The sequence below is a fragment of the Sinocyclocheilus anshuiensis genome, unplaced genomic scaffold (genome assembly GCF_001515605.1).
Source record: "Sinocyclocheilus anshuiensis isolate Anshui unplaced genomic scaffold, SAMN03320099.WGS_v1.1 scaffold58, whole genome shotgun sequence".
In the NCBI taxonomy this organism is placed as follows: domain Eukaryota; kingdom Metazoa; phylum Chordata; class Actinopteri; order Cypriniformes; family Cyprinidae; genus Sinocyclocheilus; species Sinocyclocheilus anshuiensis.
Window position 1 is genome coordinate 499,139 of NW_015547688.1, and position 21,642 is coordinate 520,780.

The following is a 21,642-nucleotide window of genomic DNA, read 5'->3' on the forward strand; positions in this document are numbered from 1 at the left end:
ATCCTGGTCTGTCTGTCTCTCAAGGCTGCATCGGTACAAAGTGAAGCCATTTGCTGCGGAGGAGCAAACAGTAGTACTAATAACTATGGGAATATTTGAAGGTGGGTAATGGGTAATGCTGTGGCGATCGCTGTCCATTAATATTTATTGAATTTAAGGACGGGTATTGAATATTTATGGATAATAACCACATGAGGCGGTACCATACTAATGATACAGTACAGGCAGAATCCAACAGAAATTGAATTTGAAAATCACATTTGTTTGTAAAATTATTTAGGAAATACTGATTGTTTACAATAATTGTGCCCTGAGACTTTAACATGTCAACTCCTCTTCTAAGCCACAACAGAAAGTTACGTTTATTTCCACGAGGCCTCTGCAATAGACACTGTTCTGCTGGAAATCACCAAAATGTTGAAGAGGGCCATGAAAAAAGGCAAAAGACAGGCTGAAATTTCAAGGAGTGCCAGAAGATGAAACATGTATGTCTACTAGGCCGCCACAAGGCAAGATTACCAAAGAGCTGCAGAAGATATGCACACAGTCTTATTGATATTCACCAAATACTCTATTATTTACCCTGTTTACTGGCATGTCGTTCTCTGAACAGAGCACAGTACTGGCGATGAAAACCAGGGAAATAAAAACAACTTGAGACTTGTAAGGCTAGGGTTTGAGGTCTCGTCAGCCTGTCAGACACAAAGCAGGGAAGCTTTCTTCACTTAGTCAGTGAGAGAGTACACTAAAGCTTTAGGAAATAGTGTCATCTAAAGTTTTCGTAGTTATATGAAAAACAAAATAAGACGTGGTCTTTGTTTATTATATGAAATGTCTGATGATGTGCACTATTAAAAATAAAAGGGTTGCAACAGTGCCATAGAAGGAGCATTTTTGGTTCCCCAAAGAAGCTTTCAGTGAACAGTTCTTAAAAGAACCATTTTTACTTAGTGTAGAACATTTAGAAAAAAAATCTAAAGAACATTTTTTTTCACTGTAAAGAACCATTTGTATAATGGAAGGGTTCCATGGATGTTAAAAGTTCTTCATGGAACCTTCGATGCCAATAAAGAACCTTTATTTTTGAGAGTGTGGTGAAATGTCCACACATCCATGCATTGAGTCTTTGAGGCATACTAGGGTCCATGTCCATATGTGGCATACTTATCAAACCAATGGGCCACTGAAAGCACAACATCCAAATTTCCTGGAGAGAGATGAATATGCAGACGTGGGTTTCCAAATTTAAGATGGCTGCCCACGTGTGGAATTGTGTGGAGTGTGTAATGAGTCATGTAATGGCAGATCAGAAAGAAATCAAAATAAGTCAGAGCTTTTCCTGTTTTCTACTGCCATTTTGCTGTTGAATCACATGCTAAGCTGCTAAAAAATACCAAACAAGGAATGGAAAGGGTATTCATGCATGACAGAAATGACTACAGGGCATTTAAAAAAAGCCCCAACAACACAGTGTAGGTGCACAAAGCTTTCATTATGATGTAGTGGTGGTGAAGATTGAACCACGTTTTCACTGTTCAGCAGCCAGAAAATTACAAACCTGTATGGCTTTCCTTCTGAAGTGAAACATAAAAGAAGATATTTTGGGAAATGTCTCAGTGTTTTCTTTGCCCATACAATGGAAGTCAATGGTCATCAAAACTGTCTGGCTACCAACATTCTTCAAAATATCTTCTTCTGTGTTTCACAGAATAAAGTACTAAGTCTAACAGGTTTGGAATGACATGTGGGTGAGTAAATGGCTTTTCATTTTTGGCAGAGCTATCCATTTAAGCAGCAATTTTTCTTGTTTTCACATGAAAATATAAATATAGCTGCAAGCAGCAATTGCGGGGCCAAGCACTCCAGAGGCAAAACGAGAAGCTAAGCATGGCATGGAGCATCAGACCAAATGCGACAATGAGTAATAAAAGCAATTTTAGGATGATTGTAATTGAAATGGCTGAAAAATCATAAATACAACCACTAGTAATATGATTAAATGGCTTATGATTTTTGACCAACAGGTGGCGCTGTAATAAAATGAATTTTGGTGTTCATTCGACTCGGCATGAGCCAAGGATTCAGAAGAAAAAAGAATTTTCATTTTGTGCCTTATGGTTCAAAAATTATTAGCATAAAGAAATTGAAAATTTGGACAAGTGGTGGCGCTAAAGAGTTGGAGTTAGAGACTCCAATCTTGCTGTGGTTAATGTTGAGACTGTCCTCTATCAGTGTGCCAAATTAATATAAAAATATACATTTAACAAATTTTGGTGCTTAAAACAAGAAAATCTATTTGACAGTTGGAAAGATATATATGACCCTGGAGCACAAAAGCAGTCATAAGTAGCACGAGTATATTTGTAGAAATAGCCAACAATACATTGTATGGGTCAAAAATATCGATTTTTCTTTTATGCCAAAAATCATTAGGATATTAAGAAAAGATCATGTTTCATGAAGGTATTTTGTACATTTCCTACCGTAAATATATCAAAACTTAATTTTTGATTAGTAAATATGCATTGCTAAGGACTTCAATTGGACAACTTTAAAGGTGATTTTCTCAATATTTTGATTTTTTTGCACCCTCAGATTCCAGATATTCAAATACTTGTATCTCAGCCAAACATTGTCCTATCCTAACAAACCATACATCAATGGAAAGCTTATTTATACGGCTTGTGATGTATAAATCTCAGTTTCAAAAAATTGACCTTTATGGTCCTTGTGGTCCATGGTCACATATTAATATCTTAGATGTTTTTGCTTAAGTAAAATGAATAACTGTTTTACATATTTGTACTGAAAAACAAGTCAAAAAAGCTGATGCTGCCAGTAACACTTGCTATAGGGTTTCTGTGCAAGAAACGAAAAAAAATGTGGGTTTATTTTAAGGCAGACATTTGACAGTTAGCCCGTCATCTGTAACAGGAGAGGCTGAAGGTCATAACACACCTGAAATTAGAGGAACCACAGAACAGACACCAGCCAGCCTTTTACATTTCCAATACATACACAGGATATCCACATGCTTTATTATATGAAAGGCTCATGGAATGTTCTGCAGATGATAAATCCATTATTTCTGTTCCACTTTTCAGGCCGGTTCCAAAGTCATCTTTGTGTGACAATGTCTGTGCCCTTCCCATGCCACTATTGTGTTTAGATCCCAAAATACTCTACTGCATTTTTAATGAGGCCTTGCAGACTATCTGTGTCTGTTTTTGACTCACTTTGACTCATTTGAGCAGGTCTCCTTTTTTCTGGAATACTTTTGTGTCCTTCTGCTTTAAAGGGATAGTTCAATGAAAAATGAAAATTCAGTCATCACTTACTCACCTTCATGTAGTTACAAACCACGTGAAGGAGAATTTTGCCTTTTCATGCCATTATGAATAGGCTCTGGAAATTAAAAAAAAAAGGACACAAAAGCCCCTTTTCATCAAACTAGCCCATTGATATCATTGATAACATTTAGTTAATGTCTCCATTAAAAAGGTTTGAGCTAAGAATCTAAATTATTTGTGTCTTATAGCTACAGTGAGGACATTTCTTATATGTCAAATGTGTTCTCTTCACACCCTGCACCCTTTAGTTAAGAGTTAGTTAGTTAGTTTCATCAGACACAACATGTAATTTCATGCCCCTCTCTAAAGTAATTAGCTTGGCACTGATATCTGTTTTTGACCAGTGGGAAATAAGGCTGTAATTAGCCCAATTTCTGTATTCATTATCTCTTTTTATCATTGAGATACAGCATTAAGTGGGCTCCTTCAAACTAAAACTTAATACCACAAATACTGGAGCTGGATGTTTAAAAAAAAAAGTTATTTTGATGTTGTTTAACTTTTACTTTTGGTCTCTCTGTACACAAACCCTCCTGTGTGTGCTGTGTAATGCACTTCAAGTACATTCCAGATGCAAAATTAAAGAAGGAATTAAAATATGCCATAAATTCACAAAGTATGCTGATTATAAACACAAACAAACTTATGACTTTATTTAAGAATCCGAATTTATGTGCGCAGCTGAAATGATGAATAATTTATTATGTCCAGAAACCTGTGATCTAAAGAGTTTTTGGTAATTTTAGATGTATTATTTATTGGAAAAGTGCAGGTGTATTGATTATTGTTTTCTTCATGAAAAATTCAGCACTAACACATCTCCTTGGGGCAATATATCTCTTATTGCTATATGCACCGAAGCATGTTTTTCTATTAGGTATTGACGAAAATGTCTCATGCATTTTTTTCCTCCCAAAGCTGGCCTCCGTCATTTATTAGCTGCGTTAGATAAGGTTTCTGAATCACAGTCCAGGAGGGAATCGAACTGTGCATGTAACGTAACTAAAACTGGCACATTCATTAAGTTGGTCTCTTCAAAAAATGGGCTAAATTCCAATCAGGCATTCTGGCAGAGCGAAATGATGAGAACCCAAAGCTGGGTGACATCTCATGCATAGCTGACATCTCCTCCCAGATAAACGTCCACTCGCTTTCTCTCTCTCTCTCTCTCTGAACTGCTCACAAATTACAGCAATTTCTGTCGCTCCAGCATTTATAGTTTTGTCACTTGAAATCTATTTTTATCCAAATACAAGCAGCTTTGTCTGCTATTTAGCCCCTGACCAGCCAAGGAGGTCTACCTGGAGGAAGCGATCCACATTATCATTCATCTTCATGGCAAATGATAGCTTTGGTCATGAGTGTTTCGAAATGTATTTTTGAGCCAATCACCTGAAACATAACATAACTGACTTTCTTTCTTCTGTGGAACATAAAAGAAGATATTTAGAAAAATGTCTTTTTTTTCATGTGAGGTCAATGCTCAACAAAACTGCTTGGTAACCAACATTCTTGAAAATATCTCTTTTATGTTCCACAGAAGTCATACAAGTTTAGAAAGACATGAGAGTGAGAAAATAATGACAGAATTGATATTTTTTGGTGAACTATCCCTTTTAGCAGCAGTTTTGTTTTGTTTTTTTTAGTAAAATATTAAGACGTTCTTAAAATAAATTCAAGAAATTTTGAGTTGGGTAGAAATAAGAAATTTCTTTAAAAATGTTCACATATTTTTCCTGAAAACCAGAAGACAAATATATTGATTGAAGCGAGTTACATCATCTTTGCATGGAATGATTGTTTCTTCACACTAGTATTTATGTATTTCCAAGCATTGATTAGCAGTGTGTTTATCCAATATGCAGCATGTAAGAATCCTAGAGACAGTTTTTAACATCACATATTCACTGTGGTAAATAAATAATTCCCTCCTGTGTCTAAAACACATATTTAAAGGGGTCATATGATGTTGCTAAAAAGAACATTATTTTGTGTATTTGGTGTAATGAAATGTTTATGCGGTTTAAGGTTAAAAAAACACATTATTTTCCACATACTGTACATTATTGTTTCTCCTCTATGCCCCACCTTTCTGAAACGCGTCGATTTTTACAAAGCTCATCGGTCTGAAAAAGCGAGGTGTGCTCTGATTGGCCAGCTATCCAGTGCGTTATGATTCATCTCCAGATCTGCTTCACCAGAATTTCACCATTTCATTTAATAAAATTGGTCAGATAAAATCATCAGATACACGCAGAATTTCAAAGGTCTTCACTAAAAGAAATATGTTACTGTTATGTTGTACTATACAATTGTATATTTAAATGTTCTTATCAAAATATTACTACTACTACTACTACTACTAATTTCATTACATTTTCATTACACATAAGAGTTTGATTCAATTATTAAGTTTTTTTAAAATTAATTAATTGTATTAGACACTTGATAATCATCTTAATTATTTGGTTGTATTCTGCTATTCCTTGTTTCCTTAGTTTCCCCTGCATAAATAGCCCTTGTTTTTCTTTGTACTTTAACTCTTGGTTGTTGTTTCTAGTATTTAGATGGCGGTCTCAGTTCTGATCTTTGTTTGCATTCTGTTTTTGTTCAGTTTTCTTGTGTGGTTTTGCATTTTTCTTTATTAAAAATATATATTTTTTTCTGATGAATTTGGATCCAGTTCGCCCTTGGTTGTGAGTTCCCATTTGTCACAGAAGTCATAAAACGCAGAATTCTCTGAAACTATAACACATAGTTGATGGGACCCTAAATTAAAAAGCATTTATGCATTTAGCAAACACTTTTATTCAAAGTGACATGTCACTTCAGTTCTTCAGTTTTGTTTACATTAATTTTTAAGGCCTAACAAACATGCAGAATGCATTTCCTTCCCCATTAAATGAATATTATAATAAATGTTGATATCAAATGATACCGAGAAAAATAACACTATTTCTAGGCATATCGCCCAGCCCTAGGCCAAATATGAAGCATGCATCTCAGGGTTAATGGTAATAAAGTGAATCAATTGTAAATCAGCATTGTGTTTTGTATGATGCCACAAGTGTCTCTTTGCATCAATACTAATAACCAGGAGGTAGTATCATACTCCGTTTGACTAATGACCATGTCAAAAAGAAAATTTGTCACTGTCAGTGGGTATGAAAAACCATTACCTGCCACCATGCCTACAGCTGCACTATCAGACCCAATGGATGCCACAATCGAGTTAGAAACTCAGAACAGAGTCCACAGAAACAGCATTTCAGAAGTTAGGTGTGAAGATAAGGTTGCGTTAGGTTGAGCTCCGCGTTTGAAAGATTGATTCTGGAGACACTCAATAATCATTCAAGAACCCCAGGACAGGCATTTCATTTTCTGCGACAGGACATTTTACCCTGCCTTTATTACAGTTCCACTGCATAATGAATTATTTTCATCCCCTCTTTTGATTATAGAACTGGAATTAATCTTACTGCCTAAGAGATTATGGATCACAGGATAATTAATTTCCTCACATTTAATTAGATATTCTGCACACCTGGTTTATAAGCATATTAACTGATGCATTTATGGGATCTTCATGTTTGGGAGCCTGGAGTCTGAACTGTCAAATTGTCTAGTCTAATTGTCTGAAATTATTTCCTTTATACTTACAGTAATTTCCTTTATGAGCAACATTTCCAAATGATGTAGATGATTGATTATATGAATTAAAAAAGGATTTGATGTACACGGTTTCTAATTATCACTATAGTGTGGAAGCTTGTTTCTGCCATGGGATAAAAATAATAATAATAATAATTGCGTCATTTGATCTAACAATTTGGCCTTTTTTCTCGCAATTCTGAGTTTATATTTTACTATTTTAACTTTTCCCCATAAATTCTGAGAACAAAATCAGAATTGTGAGATAAAAATTCACAATTACCTTTTTAATTTTTTATTCCATGGCAGAAACAAAAAACAGAATTATGTTAGAATTCCGCAAAATTCTAAGAATTCTAAATTTATATGAAAAAGTCTGAATTGTTAAAAAAAACATAAGTTCACAAAAGAAATGCCATTATATATTCTGCAACATATCGAAGACACTTAACTAACTAATTTAATTTAGATTTCACAAGAAATTTATTCTGGCTGCCTTCATATGATCAGCTCACTGTCAACTCACTGTTGCTTATAGTTCAGGTACAGAAAGATCCTGCTTATCTAGTCCAATGTTTCCCAATCTTAGTCTTGGACCACCATACTGCACATATTAAATGAGTCTTTTATGTAGCACATCTGAATCATATTAGTATCGGGTTCATGAACTGAACAGGTAGACATAATGTGGTTAATTTTCTCTCTCTATATATTTGATATATAGACTTCCTGTAGACAATTTTTGTTACATCCTATATTTATTCAATATTATATAATATTGTCAAGCGATTAGTCAACAGAAGAGACAGACGGCTGCACGTGAGTGTCCTGCATAATACTTGTTTATAGATCTGCTGTTGGAATTATTACTTGCTGCTAGGAAGGAATATTTCGTTTTCTGCCTATTTCTACGTTATATTTTTGTTTGCGTTTGTATTTTTGATTGCACTTTCTGGTAATTATAATAATTGCCCTCGGCTAAGAAGGAGCGCGTGTAATTTAATTGCTCCCTTCCTGCGTTTAAGTGCGAACTGTAGTTTCGATTTGAGGAATTGCCCTGCTATAGACTATTGGCTGTGCTAATTAGAAGGCGGCCACAGCTGTTTTCACTTTAGTGTCTTAGACTGTGTACGTCTGCTAAATGACTAAATGTAAATGTATATTTAATGTGATGTATATTTCTAAAACCAGTAGGTTTTCATGTCCTCTAAGGTCTCTGAAATGAGAACTAGTATCATTGATATCCCTTATCTAACCTAACACAAACATCAGTATTGTGAGGAAGCTATTCATTTCTGCTTAGTTTTACTTTTGAGAAAGGTAAAGTGTTTACACTGGACTCTCAAACTTGGTGCTTGCAGCGTATAAAAGCTGTCACACTCATCTGACACAGAGTCACATCCCATTGCAGTAGCTCAAACAGGGAAGCATTATAGCAATGCCAAGGTCATGGGTTTGATTCCCAGGGAATGCATGAAATTATAAAATGTATACCTTGAATAGAATGTAAGTTGCATTGGATGAAAACCTCTGCAAAATACACTACACTCTCAGAAAAAAATGATACCTTTAGGGATACAACAGCTTGTCACTGGGCAGTACTACTTTCAAATGGACACCTTTGTACTTTTTTACCCCTAAAGGGTTCATAATAGTACCATAAAGGTACATATTATTACCTTAAAAGGTATTAATATGCACCATTTAGGTGTAAAGAAGCTGGTGTAAAAGTACAATTTTGCTGAGACATTTGGTTTCAGAGAATTTACCGTTCAAAAGTTTGGGGTCAGTAAGATTATTAATTATAAAATGGATAGTTCCGGCCCTTGATTCTGATTGGCTGAGCCATGTTCGAAGCTGTTGTAAATTACTCTACAAACATACACCTTTGTTTACGTTTGCGTGTTGCTTGGCAACCACTTTGTTGCGTTTCTGAGGAACTACATTGTTTGGTGGAAGAATACTGTTTTTATTTATATCATTACACTTTATTTGCTCGGTTTTATTTTGTGAAACTGTACTACGTATATGGAATAACTGTTTTATAAAAGCAATAAGCCCGTCAAACTGTGGTTTACAGTGAATTTATAACAGCTAAGGGGGTTTTAGGCACTCCGCTTTGCATCGTGCCCAACAACTCCCCTTAGCTGTTATAAATTCACTGTAAACCACGGCTTCTTGGGGCTTATTGCTTTTATAAATTAAGGCTTTTATTCATCATGGACACAACAAATTGAACTGATTGCCATTTTTACTGTATTTTTGATCAAATAAATCCAGCCTTGATGAGAGAGACGTCTCTAAAAAACATTTAACCAAACTTAAACTTTTGAACGGCAGTATTTATAAATGTGAAATTGTAAATGTGAAGTCCTCTGTTGACTTTCCTCTAAAACCAAAAAAATAAACTAAAACAATGGATGCCAAGTGTCAACTGTACCATAGTCTGAGAGAAACCTGAAATAGAACAAAAACAAATGTTTCTGTTTGGTGTATTTGGCTTTAGCCCACTAGTGTCTGAATTGTGTGTTAAGCGAAGAGCCCCTCAGTCCTGTGATACAGACGGTAGCAAACAGCCATCCAGCTAGAAGAAACAGAAGAGGTTTCCAAGACAACAACAGGTCAAGGAGAGTTCAACAACTAAAACACATCTGAAGAGCAGAAAAAGATCAGGCTGCACTATTGCACTGTAGCACAGTTCCATCGTAAACGCATACAGCACTCATTTTGTGCGTAATTCACAGCGGAAGAAGTAGTCGACTGGTGTCTGTTACAGCTAGTATGTTGGTTTATTGTTTCCCAGTTGCTCTCCGGTGCTCTCATGCGATTCATCAGAGTGGTTAGAAAAAATACCCACAACATCTGGTTGGCCCCTCATGCCAGCCGGCAGAAGGCCAGTCAATTTGCCATGCTCCTGTGCCCCCCTTCAGCTGGCCAGATGTCGACTAATGCAATCTCTAGAATAGCATTTACGATTTACACCATCTGCGACCCTCAATATTAAAGTCTTTGCTGTAATCAAGTGTGAAAACTTGTGAAAAAACAATTAATTTTCCATTGTGACCATCGCTTGCCAGTGCTTTTGGCATTAACATGTTTTGACATTAGCAGTTCAAACGGATTCGATTAGTAGCACAGGAGAGCCTGGCTGGAGCTCCAGAAATCCATGACTAATGATCTGCTTCCTGGGGGGATAGAGTGAATCACCAAAGAGAAAACTCACAAGTTGTGTTGATGGGTCGATGAAACAGGCCTCAAGCAGTTTAAGATATTGTTAAATGTCAATTTAGCTGACTCTGATGGGAGGTATCCCAACTGCTATGTGCTTAAACAAAAGAGAACGCACTGAGAAAGACTTCTGAGGGTGTTAATGTAGAACAACAGATTCTGATACAATGTTTAGCCTTCCTGAATAATGCTCGCCCACAAAAGATAAGTAGTACCCAGAAGCGTCATAGTCATTCAGATGCATGTGCCCCCTCAAGTGGATTTTTAATAATGAAGTTGTATGGTTATTGTAGGTAAAAGAAAAGAAATCACCCACTCGGATTGTCAGTACAAGTTTGTCTGTACAATTGAGTTTCTCCAAACTTGCAAACTTGCAATTTTGTTTCATTTATAAAATGTATTTAATATACATACAAAAATATATGTGTAATTAAATTAGGTCTGGATTTGCCTTTCAAATATATGAGTAAATAAATAAATAAGTCAGTGACTGCATGACGTCACTAGAAGCATCACTTTTATTTTAAAATGAAAAAAAAAATTGTGATTTACCTCTTATTTCTGTTGTTCATTTCTATTTCTGTACTACCGGACTAACACTTCCTGCTCTAATATATATATATATATATATAAAACTGCAATGTTGTGAAGAGTATTTTTTTCTCCTTTCTTCTTGTCATTTTGTGCACCAGATGAGCCAGGACTGACACTGATTTGACTTAAAATAAATAAATGAATAAATACAATTAAATGAATAAATGAATGAACAAAGGTAGGTAGGTACATGATGCCTCTGGAAGCATTGCTTTTATTTTAGAATGAAAACATTTCTGGAAAAACTTTACATCTCATGTCTGTTTGTTTCTGTTGCTGTCTCTTTGCTTTAGAGGGTGCTCAAATAAACAGTGTGGGACCTGGCTCATCTATGATGCAGGCTATGACACAATATCCTGCCCTTGGACAAGTACCTGTAGCGCACCCCTATGAACCATCTCAACCTGGAAAGGAGTTCAACAAGTACGCTTCGCTCAAGGCTGTGGGTAAGACGGCCATGCTTAAATGTGCTTGTATGTGGATTTTGTTTATATATGTTGATCGTGCTCATTATTAAGAAAATAATATTTGAAACTCTTCAGTGTGATTACTTTCTGCTAGAGTTCCTAATCATGTGGTCTTGACCTGAGATGTTTTTGTTGTACTGGCAGGCCATGTTGTGGATCTTAGATGGTCTCATGTTGGTCTGGTCTTGACTTAAATGTTTTAGGGGCATTTGCACAGTTACAGCATGTTTTCCTAATGCATGGTCACAGTCCTTCATTTTTTTGCAAACACTGAGCTTAATTAATTGATAAGAAATTATATATTCAGATTTTGATGTCAGGAGAGCTGCAAACCAGCATAACAACAGACACAGAATCAGACATTATGTATTACAGTATATTTAGGGTTATGAATTATAATGTTGGTAAACCAAAAATGTTTCGGTGAAATCTCTCATTTGTCTTTCCCAGTCACTGAAGTATCAGAAGTGCTTCGGAATCTGCACCAGTAACAATGCTATCCTCGGTCTATCAATAGCGCTGAGTAGTAACTGATTACATGTAATCTGGACTATGTAATCAGATTAAAAAATAAATGCATCAATGAATAAATCAATACATACAAAATTTGATTGTAATTAGATTATATTACATTTTACAATTCTTATAATCAGATTGCAGTTACTTTTTATGGATTACATGATTGCATGCTAGTCACATCATTTTGATCTAAAATGTGTACTTGAAGTTTTTTATTTGATATGAATATTTCAATAAATTCTCTGATGTTGGTTAATGGTTACGAGCAAAGAAAGTATTTCTAGTTTTAGTGTTCAAGTATTGCTTTTATAAATGTACATTTTTTTATTATTTAATGAATTAGATTTTTAATGAATTAGCTTTTATGATTTAATTAACTCACAGCCCCCCTGCAGTTTCTTAACAAATCCCAGTTTGGAAAAAAATCCTGATGTTTAATGCACCTGATATTGTTGATAATAAAGGACAAAATATATTTTCTCTTTTTTTATATCAACATGGCACAAATATTCCTATCCATAACTATATGATAAACATGTTAGACCAAAAGTAGTCTATAAGTAAATAAAAATAATTCAGAATACACTACCTAAAATGTGTAATCTATTAGATTACAATTTTTGTGAAGTAGTTTGTAATCAGTAATGGAATAATTATAAATAAATAATATAATTTAAATAAATAAATAATGTCAGAAGGATTCTATAAGGATTGTTTCATTTTAATTAATTCATAATTTAATTATTTAAGTGGTGTTTTACAGTGGTAACATTGGGTAGTAACATAGTCACTTGTTACTCTTCACATCAATTAGTCTGGCATCAGAGTGAAGCCTATCAAAAGACTTCAGTGAGATGACAGTTAGCAAACAGCAGACAAACAACCAGCCGAAACAGCAACGTGTGATGACAGTCATTCTCTGAGGCTTTCAGCCACGGATGAAACTGCTCAGTTGTTAATCCACTGTAGTGCTGTCTGTGCAGACAGATCACTGGGAAAACAAAAAAGGACAGCTTGTAAGAGAGAGGCCCAGGAGACAAGCCACATGGGTCGTGGAGCTGAAGCGTCTGAGTTCAGTGCGCTACCTTCCTCTGATGTGCGTTAATCTCAGCGTATTGATGTCAGTGACAGAGATCGGCTCTTCTCTCGTCCGGCTGCCTTATTTTGCGGTTGGCCTCCTGGTATGAGGTTTTAGATGTGCGGTTTGCTGCGACTCATTGGGGTGTCAAGGCTGTTAAAAAGGTCAACTGAAGGATATTTCATTAAAAGTCTAAAATGTCATGCTGAAATGAGGAGGACTTCAAGCTGAGTGTAGTCAGTCCCAATTAAGGCCTGGCTAAGTTGGAAGATGATACTCCTTTAGCAACATTGCATGGATGTTATGTTGTACCACAAAAAAGAAATGATTAGTGACGTCGTCTGAAAACACATTAGAGTCGTTTATACTCGGTTGTCTGGTCTGGTCTTAGCAAGTCGTGTTTCACGCTGTCAGTGATCGACTAGCACTGGTTGAAAATATTTACAACTCTTTTGCAAGGAAGCTGTTAGGTGCTGTTTGAATGTCAATGTTGATGCGGCTGGATTTGTTGCCTGTAAACACATATTGTCAAAAATAACATTTACACTAATAACAGTTGCAAAGTGACTGTGAGATGTTTTTTTTTAAGTGCACAATAACTTCAGATTCAAAATAGTGGTTTCAGCCGACAGATACAATCCCAAACCATCTTTTGGTAGAGCAAAAAGCTGCATTTGTCCATTTGATGATGGAAGCAATCCAGGCTAATTTGCATTCAAAAAATACATTTTCTCGAAACAAATAGAAACCTTAGGCAAAAAGAAGCATTCGCATGTTGACAGTGCCAAACAGTCTACTTTGGTCGCCATTCACAATGGCAACTTAAAAGCTCATCTTATAAATAAGTGAGGCACTCTTAAGCATATATATTGATTTTTGATTCATGAATATATTGATTTTGTTCAAATAAAGAAAACAAAGAAACAAATACAATTATTTTTTAAATTATTATTTAATCACCTTCATGTAATTCCAAAAGTATCAAACTCATGCTCTAAGTTTTCTGCTGATGTACAAAGGCTGCATTTATTTGATCAAGATACAGTAATATTGTGAAATATTATTACAATAAAAATGTTTTCTATTTGAATATATTTTAAAATGTAATTGATTCCTGTAATGTGAAAGCTGAATTTTCAGCATCATTACGCCAGCCTTCAGTGTCACATGATCCTTCAGAAATCATTTTAATATGCTGATTTGCTGCTCAAGAAACATTTCTTATTATTATTGTATCAATGCTGAAAACAGTTGTGCTGATTAATATTTTTGCTGAAACCGTGATATATTATTTTCAGGAATATTTGATGAATAGAAAGTTCAGAAGAACAGCATTTCAGAAGTCTTTTGCAACATTATAAATGTGTTGACTTTCACTGTCACTTTTGATCAATAACTATTGCTTAAAATATTTGATTTATTAAAAAAAAAAATTCTTACAGACCTCAAACTTTTGAAAGTAAGTGTACATTTTGTATGTGTGAAGATCTTTTAAAAATGAGAAAAATAACTAGCTTAGAATGATACGGTGGTCAATAAATAATGGCATAATGTGAACCGTTTCTCTACAGAAACGTCCAGTTTTTTAGTTGTCTGTAGGAGGAAATGGTTGTCAAGTATTTTCAGAGAAAAAAAACAGCTCATTTGGGAAAAACAAGTGATAACCCCTGCTATATTAAATGTGTAATTATCTGGTACTTATGAGGGGAGGGAAAAAAACGCAAATCAGCAATCAGGTTGTTTTTTGCATCTGACTAATGAAGTGTTATTGAATTTTCCTCACTTTTGCTGTTCTATCTCTCTTTTCCAGCTGAAAAAGCAAACGAAAACTTCTACACTAACAGACGGCACCTAGCCGACCTGGCAGCGAAAGGCACTCTTCCCATGCACTCGGTGAGTGTGGAGCAGGAGCCCACCAACCCTTACAGCCCCGAGCTGCCCTGCCAAAAGCAGAACGGACACAAGTCCAAAAGCACCAAGGTCCACAGCTCCCACCCGCTAGCTTTTGGCTCGAACACCATCGCCAACCCCGGCATGCTGAAGGGCTGGGAGACCACAGAAACGCTGGGCCACCGGCACACGTACGCCCCCAAGAAGCACAGCGCCACCGTGGAGCAAGTGAACGAGCTGACATCCGCCCACAGCCAGCACTACCTGCCGCCACATCCGTACTTTGTCACCAACAGCAAGACTGAGGTGACCGTGTGAACGGGGCCTGAGTGGATGCGTGGATCGGAGAACGAGGATAATAAAGGAAGCCTGATGGAGGAAGAAGTGTGGATTAGGATCCTGTCCTGCTGGAAGGATTGACCGAGCGGTCTGGCTCGAGATCTGCATGGCTGTATGTGTGCTGTTTGTCTTTGAGTGGCTGTGCATGGAACAGGCGTGCATTTGCGACACTTGAATAGGAAAATGTGGAACTCTTTCTGTGTCCATACCGTCACAAATGAATAATCTGACCTGTAGTGATGAGTTCGTCACAAGGCCATCCGTCAGAGTGATGAGGACACATTCAAACCCTACACAATCAATGCAATCAAAAGTACTACTGTAGATGATGTTTCGCAACAACCTGAAAGCTTGTGAGAAGGTCGCTTAAGAAACACTATCCTGTCTTTCTCAGAATCTTGTACATAACAGAATGGACGAGAAATGTCAAAGGCTTCCTCGGATAATCAAAGAACATCGATCTGGAAGATAAAGATGATGTGAGGACAATCGTGTCTCAAGTTCTTCTCATCTCAACACTCGAGACTTTCCAGAGCGTGTGTACCAAAAACCTCCTGTAGCAACGTAACACGCTATATCCTGACAAACACTGGGCTTGTGCCTTTCCAACAGAAGAACTCTTTATCTAAGAGCTCTTGTGCTTTTTCAGTGAGCACATGGTGTTTCTTCAATAACAAAGATGCATAAAATATAAACAAATCTATTGTTTACGGCTGTCATACTTCAGTAGAAAATGTTGATTGTCAGTGTTCTTAAATACACATTTCCCTTCTGTTTCGCCATTTTTTCTCTGATGTGTTCACATATTGTATGGCCCTATCTTTTAGTGCAACTGTAGACTGTAGACAAAGGAAGTACTGTAGGGTTAATGATAGACATTCATTATTTTTCAATGTTAGGTATGATAACAATGAATGGTTAATTCTGATACCGAACAAGATTGTTACAACACTGCCATTGTTGCATTCCTAGTATTTTTGGTATTGAAAACTGATTCAGTAGTTTCTTTTGTCTTTGGCATCATAATGCGAACCATTTCAATTAGCATAAGGGCAAATGGCTGCATTCAATTTCGAATACTGAGCGTTTTTTGTCATCCACATTCAAATTATCCCAAGTATCTGGCTGTGAATAATGTGGGTCACATAAACTTTAATTGCTGTGAAACAAGTGGCTTTATCTCAGTACCCCTAAAATGTTTTTGACCTAAATCATTTACTCATCTAAATCGAGATGACAAATTAGCAGGCTAACTCATAGTGAAAATAAAAAGACATTTACATGTCTAGTAGTACAGTTTTCTGCAGTGTCACACATTCTTATTTCATAAGTAGGATACTCATTCTCAGTATTTACAATATGTAGTAGATGTAAGGGGTGATCACACTAGATTTTGTGTTTGTATTCTGCTGTTTTTAAGTTTGGTGAACTCTGGCTTGCAAATCTGTATAGTAATTAGAGGATCTAAATGTCACAGACTGACCTGCTACTAGTGGCACAGAAATTGCACACTTCACCTTCAAGGTAAAGGAATAGTTCAACCAAAAATAAAAAAATCTGTTGAAAATGTACTCCTCTTTACCCTCAGAGCATTCAAAATGTACAGTAAATGAGAAATTTAGCATTACATCACTTGCTCAGCAATGAATCCTCTGCAGTGAATGGGTGCCGTCAGAATCAGAATCCAAAAAGCTGATAAAAACCACAATGATCCACAAATAATCAACACAACTCCAGTCTATCAATGAACATCTTGTGAAATGAAAAGCTACAAATATACGCTCTTAACAAGGACCGTTTTTAAGCGTTAAAATGATCAAGTGATGTACTGCTAAATTTCTCCCAATCTGTTCTGATGAAGAAACAAACTCATTTACTCAACTCAAACTCCTCTTAAATTGATGGACATTAGTTTCTACCATAGTAATGTTTGACCATTAGAGGATCTAAATGTCACAGACTGACCTGCTACTAGTGGCACAGAAATTGCACACTTCACCTTCAAGGTAAAGGAATAGTTCAACCAAAAATAAAAAAATCTGTTGAAAATGTACTCCTCTTTACCCTCAGAGCATTCAAAATGTACAGTAAATGAGAAATTTAGCATTACATCACTTGCTCAGCAATGAATCCTCTGCAGTGAATGGGTGCCGTCAGAATCAGAATCCAAAAAGCTGATAAAAACCACAATGATCCACAAATAATCAACACAACTCCAGTCTATCAATGAACATCTTGTGAAATGAAAAGCTACAAATATACGCTCTTAACAAGGACCGTTTTTAAGCGTTAAAATGATCAAGTGATGTACTGCTAAATTTCTCCCAATCTGTTCTGATGAAGAAACAAACTCATTTACTCAACTCAAACTCCTCTTAAATTGATGGACATTAGTTTCTACCCTAAAACACAACACAATGTAATGTGTAATTCAAAATGTGGGTGAAACACCTATAAAACAAATCAATACAGGGCACATTGGGCAGTTTTTTAACATTTTTCTTTAAGTGAAAGGCTGCCACAGAGACGGCGGCAACTTCTCAGGACACATATTCAAGTGATATCTGTCAGCTAGTGACATTTTAGGTGTGGTATGTATTTTACTGCACATTTAAATGTTTTAAAGCACACCAAGAATGAATTATCTAGTGAAGCCATTTGTACAAATACTGAAACAGCGAGTCGGCTACACAAATTTCCTTTGTAAGTGAAATAATACAATTTAAATGAACAATTTAAAACATTGAAAATTCCACAAAGTCTGGGAAAATTCAGATATTATTATTATTTTTTTTTTAATATTTATTCCAAACAGAAGCCCTAGAGCAGGGCTGTCCAAACTCGGTCCTGGAGGGCCAGTGTCCTGCAGAGTTTAGCTCCAACTTACCTCAACACACCTGACTGGAAGTTTCTATACCTAGTAAGAGCTTGATTAGCTGGTTCAGGTGTGTTTAATTAGGGTTGGAGCTAAACTCTGCAGGACATCGGCCCTCCAGGACCGAGTTTGGACAGCCCTGCCCTAGAGTGTTCCATCATATCCGTTTGCTCATGTTCACTGAAGGCTTAAAACAATTCTTAAAATCTAGTGTGACCAGCCAAGCCACATATTAATAAAACATTTTAAGATCGGCAGATAATAGAGTTGGAATCAAATCATGTTGTATGTAAATTTGGGGTTGATTATTTATGATGAGAAATAAAAATCTCTGTCAAGATTGAACAACATATCAATATCAGTATTGTGTCAAATTCGGGCCTCTGCTGTTATAAGAATTCACTCTAGAGAGAAAAAAAAAACACTCCTGCAAAATAATACAAGCCCTGCCTCCAAGTTTAACTGCTTGTCTTTTTCATACGATTGAATACTGTCTTTGTGCGTCACTGCCAAACAGCCTGCGACAAACCAGTACTTAAGACTGACATAATGGCCGCTGGTCTGTCAGTCACGGAGTCCACTCAACATCTATTAAACCTGAGTGTCTCATTGCAGATCACCTCATGACTCAGAGCGCACTACAGGATCGCTCACCGGGGGGCCTGTTTCTTGGAATTAAATCACATAGTGAATACCTATTCCTCTGAAATCTTTGAACACTGCAGAAATGGATTAGCACAGATAATGTCAAGATTCGCCGTGTAGCTAAAAAGACCTGCACAGCTGGATTCCAGGGCTTTAGTCTGCATAATATGAAATCGCCAGTGTGATATATAAATCAGGCATGTGGGAAATAATCTAGGTTAACAATTGGGAGAGAATTCACTAAGAATTAATTGCGCACACTGATTAGTTTATTAGCATTGTTTTAGCACCAAAGGTAAACAGAATACAACAGACTCATTTGATGAATTACTGCTCTGTGATTAATATAAAATGGACACAGTGTTAACTTTGGTAGGCACAACTGCAGGATTTTGTGAATACGAAGCAGTCTACTGTATGATTATCCTTAAGATGCAGTCACACTATACAGTACTTCATTCACACTTGCATTCACTTCCATTCCTGAGTGCAAAGCAAACAAAAGAGAATAAGTGTTGTCTTGCGTATCAGATTTTGATTTGGAGAAAATTTAGCTTGACCTCTAAATTTGCTTGACAAAAAAAATGTTCAGTGTTCAATCAATAGAAGATGTAAATGTTACAGATTGATCTCCTGACTTATAGTTTGCAGTTTTGCAGGGAAGTGTCAGGTAGTATATTTTAACACTTTGAATGCATACATTTGTAAAATATATATATTATTATTTATTAAAAACAAAATTCAGAGTGACATCATATCCTGTTGCTGATATGAATTGCGGTGTCTGTAGCTTTCACACGATCAAACCTAGTGTGAATGCATCTTAAAGTACATAGAACACAGGCTTATATATATATATATATATATATATATATATATATATATATATATATATAAAAATATTAATTTAGAGATGATGTCATCACTGCTTAAAGACCTGGCAGAGATTGGCATCGCTGTAGGCAGCAATGACATCAAGGTAAAAAGGCAAAAAACCAAAGTTGTTGCATTAGCCTCTCTTTCGCTTATATATATATATATATATATATATATATATATATATATATATATATATGAAAATATTAATTTAAAGCTAATATCTATTTACACTAAATGCAATTAGTCAATTGTGTTGGCAAAGGCTAATTTCACTAAAAGTGTGGTCACATTTATTGTTGTTTGGTGAATTACTGTGGTTGAAATCAAGCATTTTTTTATAGGAATTTGTGCAATTTAGAATTTCGCGTAAAGGTGAAAGATTTCCCCAGTGCAGCTTTTGAATTGCGTTTAGGCTGAATTAAACAAAAAGCTGATTTAAGCTGGTTTAAAAGTGACTTTCATGTAAGCAGTGTTTCATACAGCACTACACTATTGATAATAGACAATGGACCTTTTTGCCTGCGAAAGTTTGCAGAAATTTCACTAATGTGACCTTACCTTACCTCTTTGCTAAAACTTTTACACATAGCAATGTCTATTTACACTTAATGTAAAATCAAAGATGATTTTTGTTGCTATTTACACTTGGTGGAAACAGTATGTATTACTAATGTAACCTAATACACAAACAGCACTATACCAATGTAAATAGTACCTGGTTAAACTGGATTAAGTGAATAAAGCGTCTTATGCTAAAATACCTTACAAAAATGTGGCACAACTGCTTAGTGAATTCATCTCTCAGTGTGTTGAAATGTATGAAACCCCATGTTACGTTGAGCATACATAGGGGGTAGTCTTATTATCTGATTGCTATTTCCACCTCTCATTGTGCCTTGCTGTTCATTAACAGACATTAGGTCTCATTTTTATGTTTCTAGTCATACATTTGTTTGCATTTCTCAGTTTTTTAGACCATTGGGGTTGGCCATGTATGAATGCAGAGAAAGAACACATAGAGGTTTTTATCTTTTGACATCAGCACAAGGTCTTATTAGTTAGAGACATGATGAACTAGTACATAAGAGATGCCGTCTTGAACAGTCAGCTGTACATTATATCACAAAAGGGCTGAATATTAGCAGAACAACTTTAATGCTGTGATCATGAAGGTTAGGTGTTGAGCGAATGCATTCTGACTCTCAGTGAAAACACATTGAAATGTATAGGCAGATGTTATAAAAGCTGTGCTAAAATTATATTGCCCTTTATTTCATGTCTTGAAAAACACCATAACCCCACTGCAATTGATATTGATGTTAGTTTGTGTATTTGTGTCTGTAACTGGTTCATTTTAAACACTCAAATGCGATTTTATAGAATTTCGTTTTGAAAAGTAATACCTCAAATACTTTTAGAAACCCACTGTTGAATTAATTGAATTGTTTATTCTGCATATAGCTATGCCGATGGCACAAACTCTTTTATGATATGATATTGTCATATTCTTCACATAAAGCCAGAATAGTTACACAATAACTTGATATTTGTAAGTAGTAGCATAGTAGTTGCTGATGAGACCAAGTTGTCCAGTTCAGTGGTCTATAATGTAAATCACATAGACGAAGCATTGAGGATTACAATGATACCTGCCAAACTAATATCTGCACAAGCTCAAATTATACCGTGAAACCTGAGTGTCTTTTATTGAAGGGTTATTTTGTGATCCAGGTTTATTTGAAAATGTGTCAATATAGTATTCAGTTAGTCAAAATACTGTGTGTACTTCAGTGTGCTCTGTAATGGCGATGCAAAACGAGGCATCTGGGAAACAGAGAACATCTTACTGCCCGTGGATCACATTTAATACACTAAGGTACATTTTTAAAACAATGTATTCTATGTAACATTTCTATGTGGAAGTTGAAAGTTTAAGCACTGTTGTACCGTTCACATCACAAAACTTATTTACAATAAATGTCTCTTCTCTATAAATGCTGTGGATTTTTTTTTTTAACCGTAAGTGTTTAACATGTAGGATGTCAAATGATTTTAGGCAGATTTTGTTGTCTGGGAAGATATACTATATACTACTTTATACTACAGTGAAGATGAGCCATAACGTTC

The 21,642-nt window shown here is 35.8% G+C and overlaps 1 protein-coding gene across 1 annotated transcript in view; it reads left to right on the forward strand.

The window, feature by feature from the left end:
• The window catches only part of LOC107703332 (protein shisa-9B-like), a 32,551-nt gene extending 16,820 nt beyond the window's left edge, over positions 1-15,731 (forward strand). The window contains exons 3-4 of the mRNA XM_016505922.1: positions 11,117-11,269; positions 14,698-15,731. Of these exons, the coding sequence (XP_016361408.1) occupies positions 11,117-11,269; positions 14,698-15,095 (551 nt within the window). The 3' untranslated portion in view covers positions 15,096-15,731. The remainder of the gene's footprint in view (positions 1-11,116; positions 11,270-14,697) is intronic.
• Positions 15,732-21,642: the final 5,911 nt, after the last annotated feature.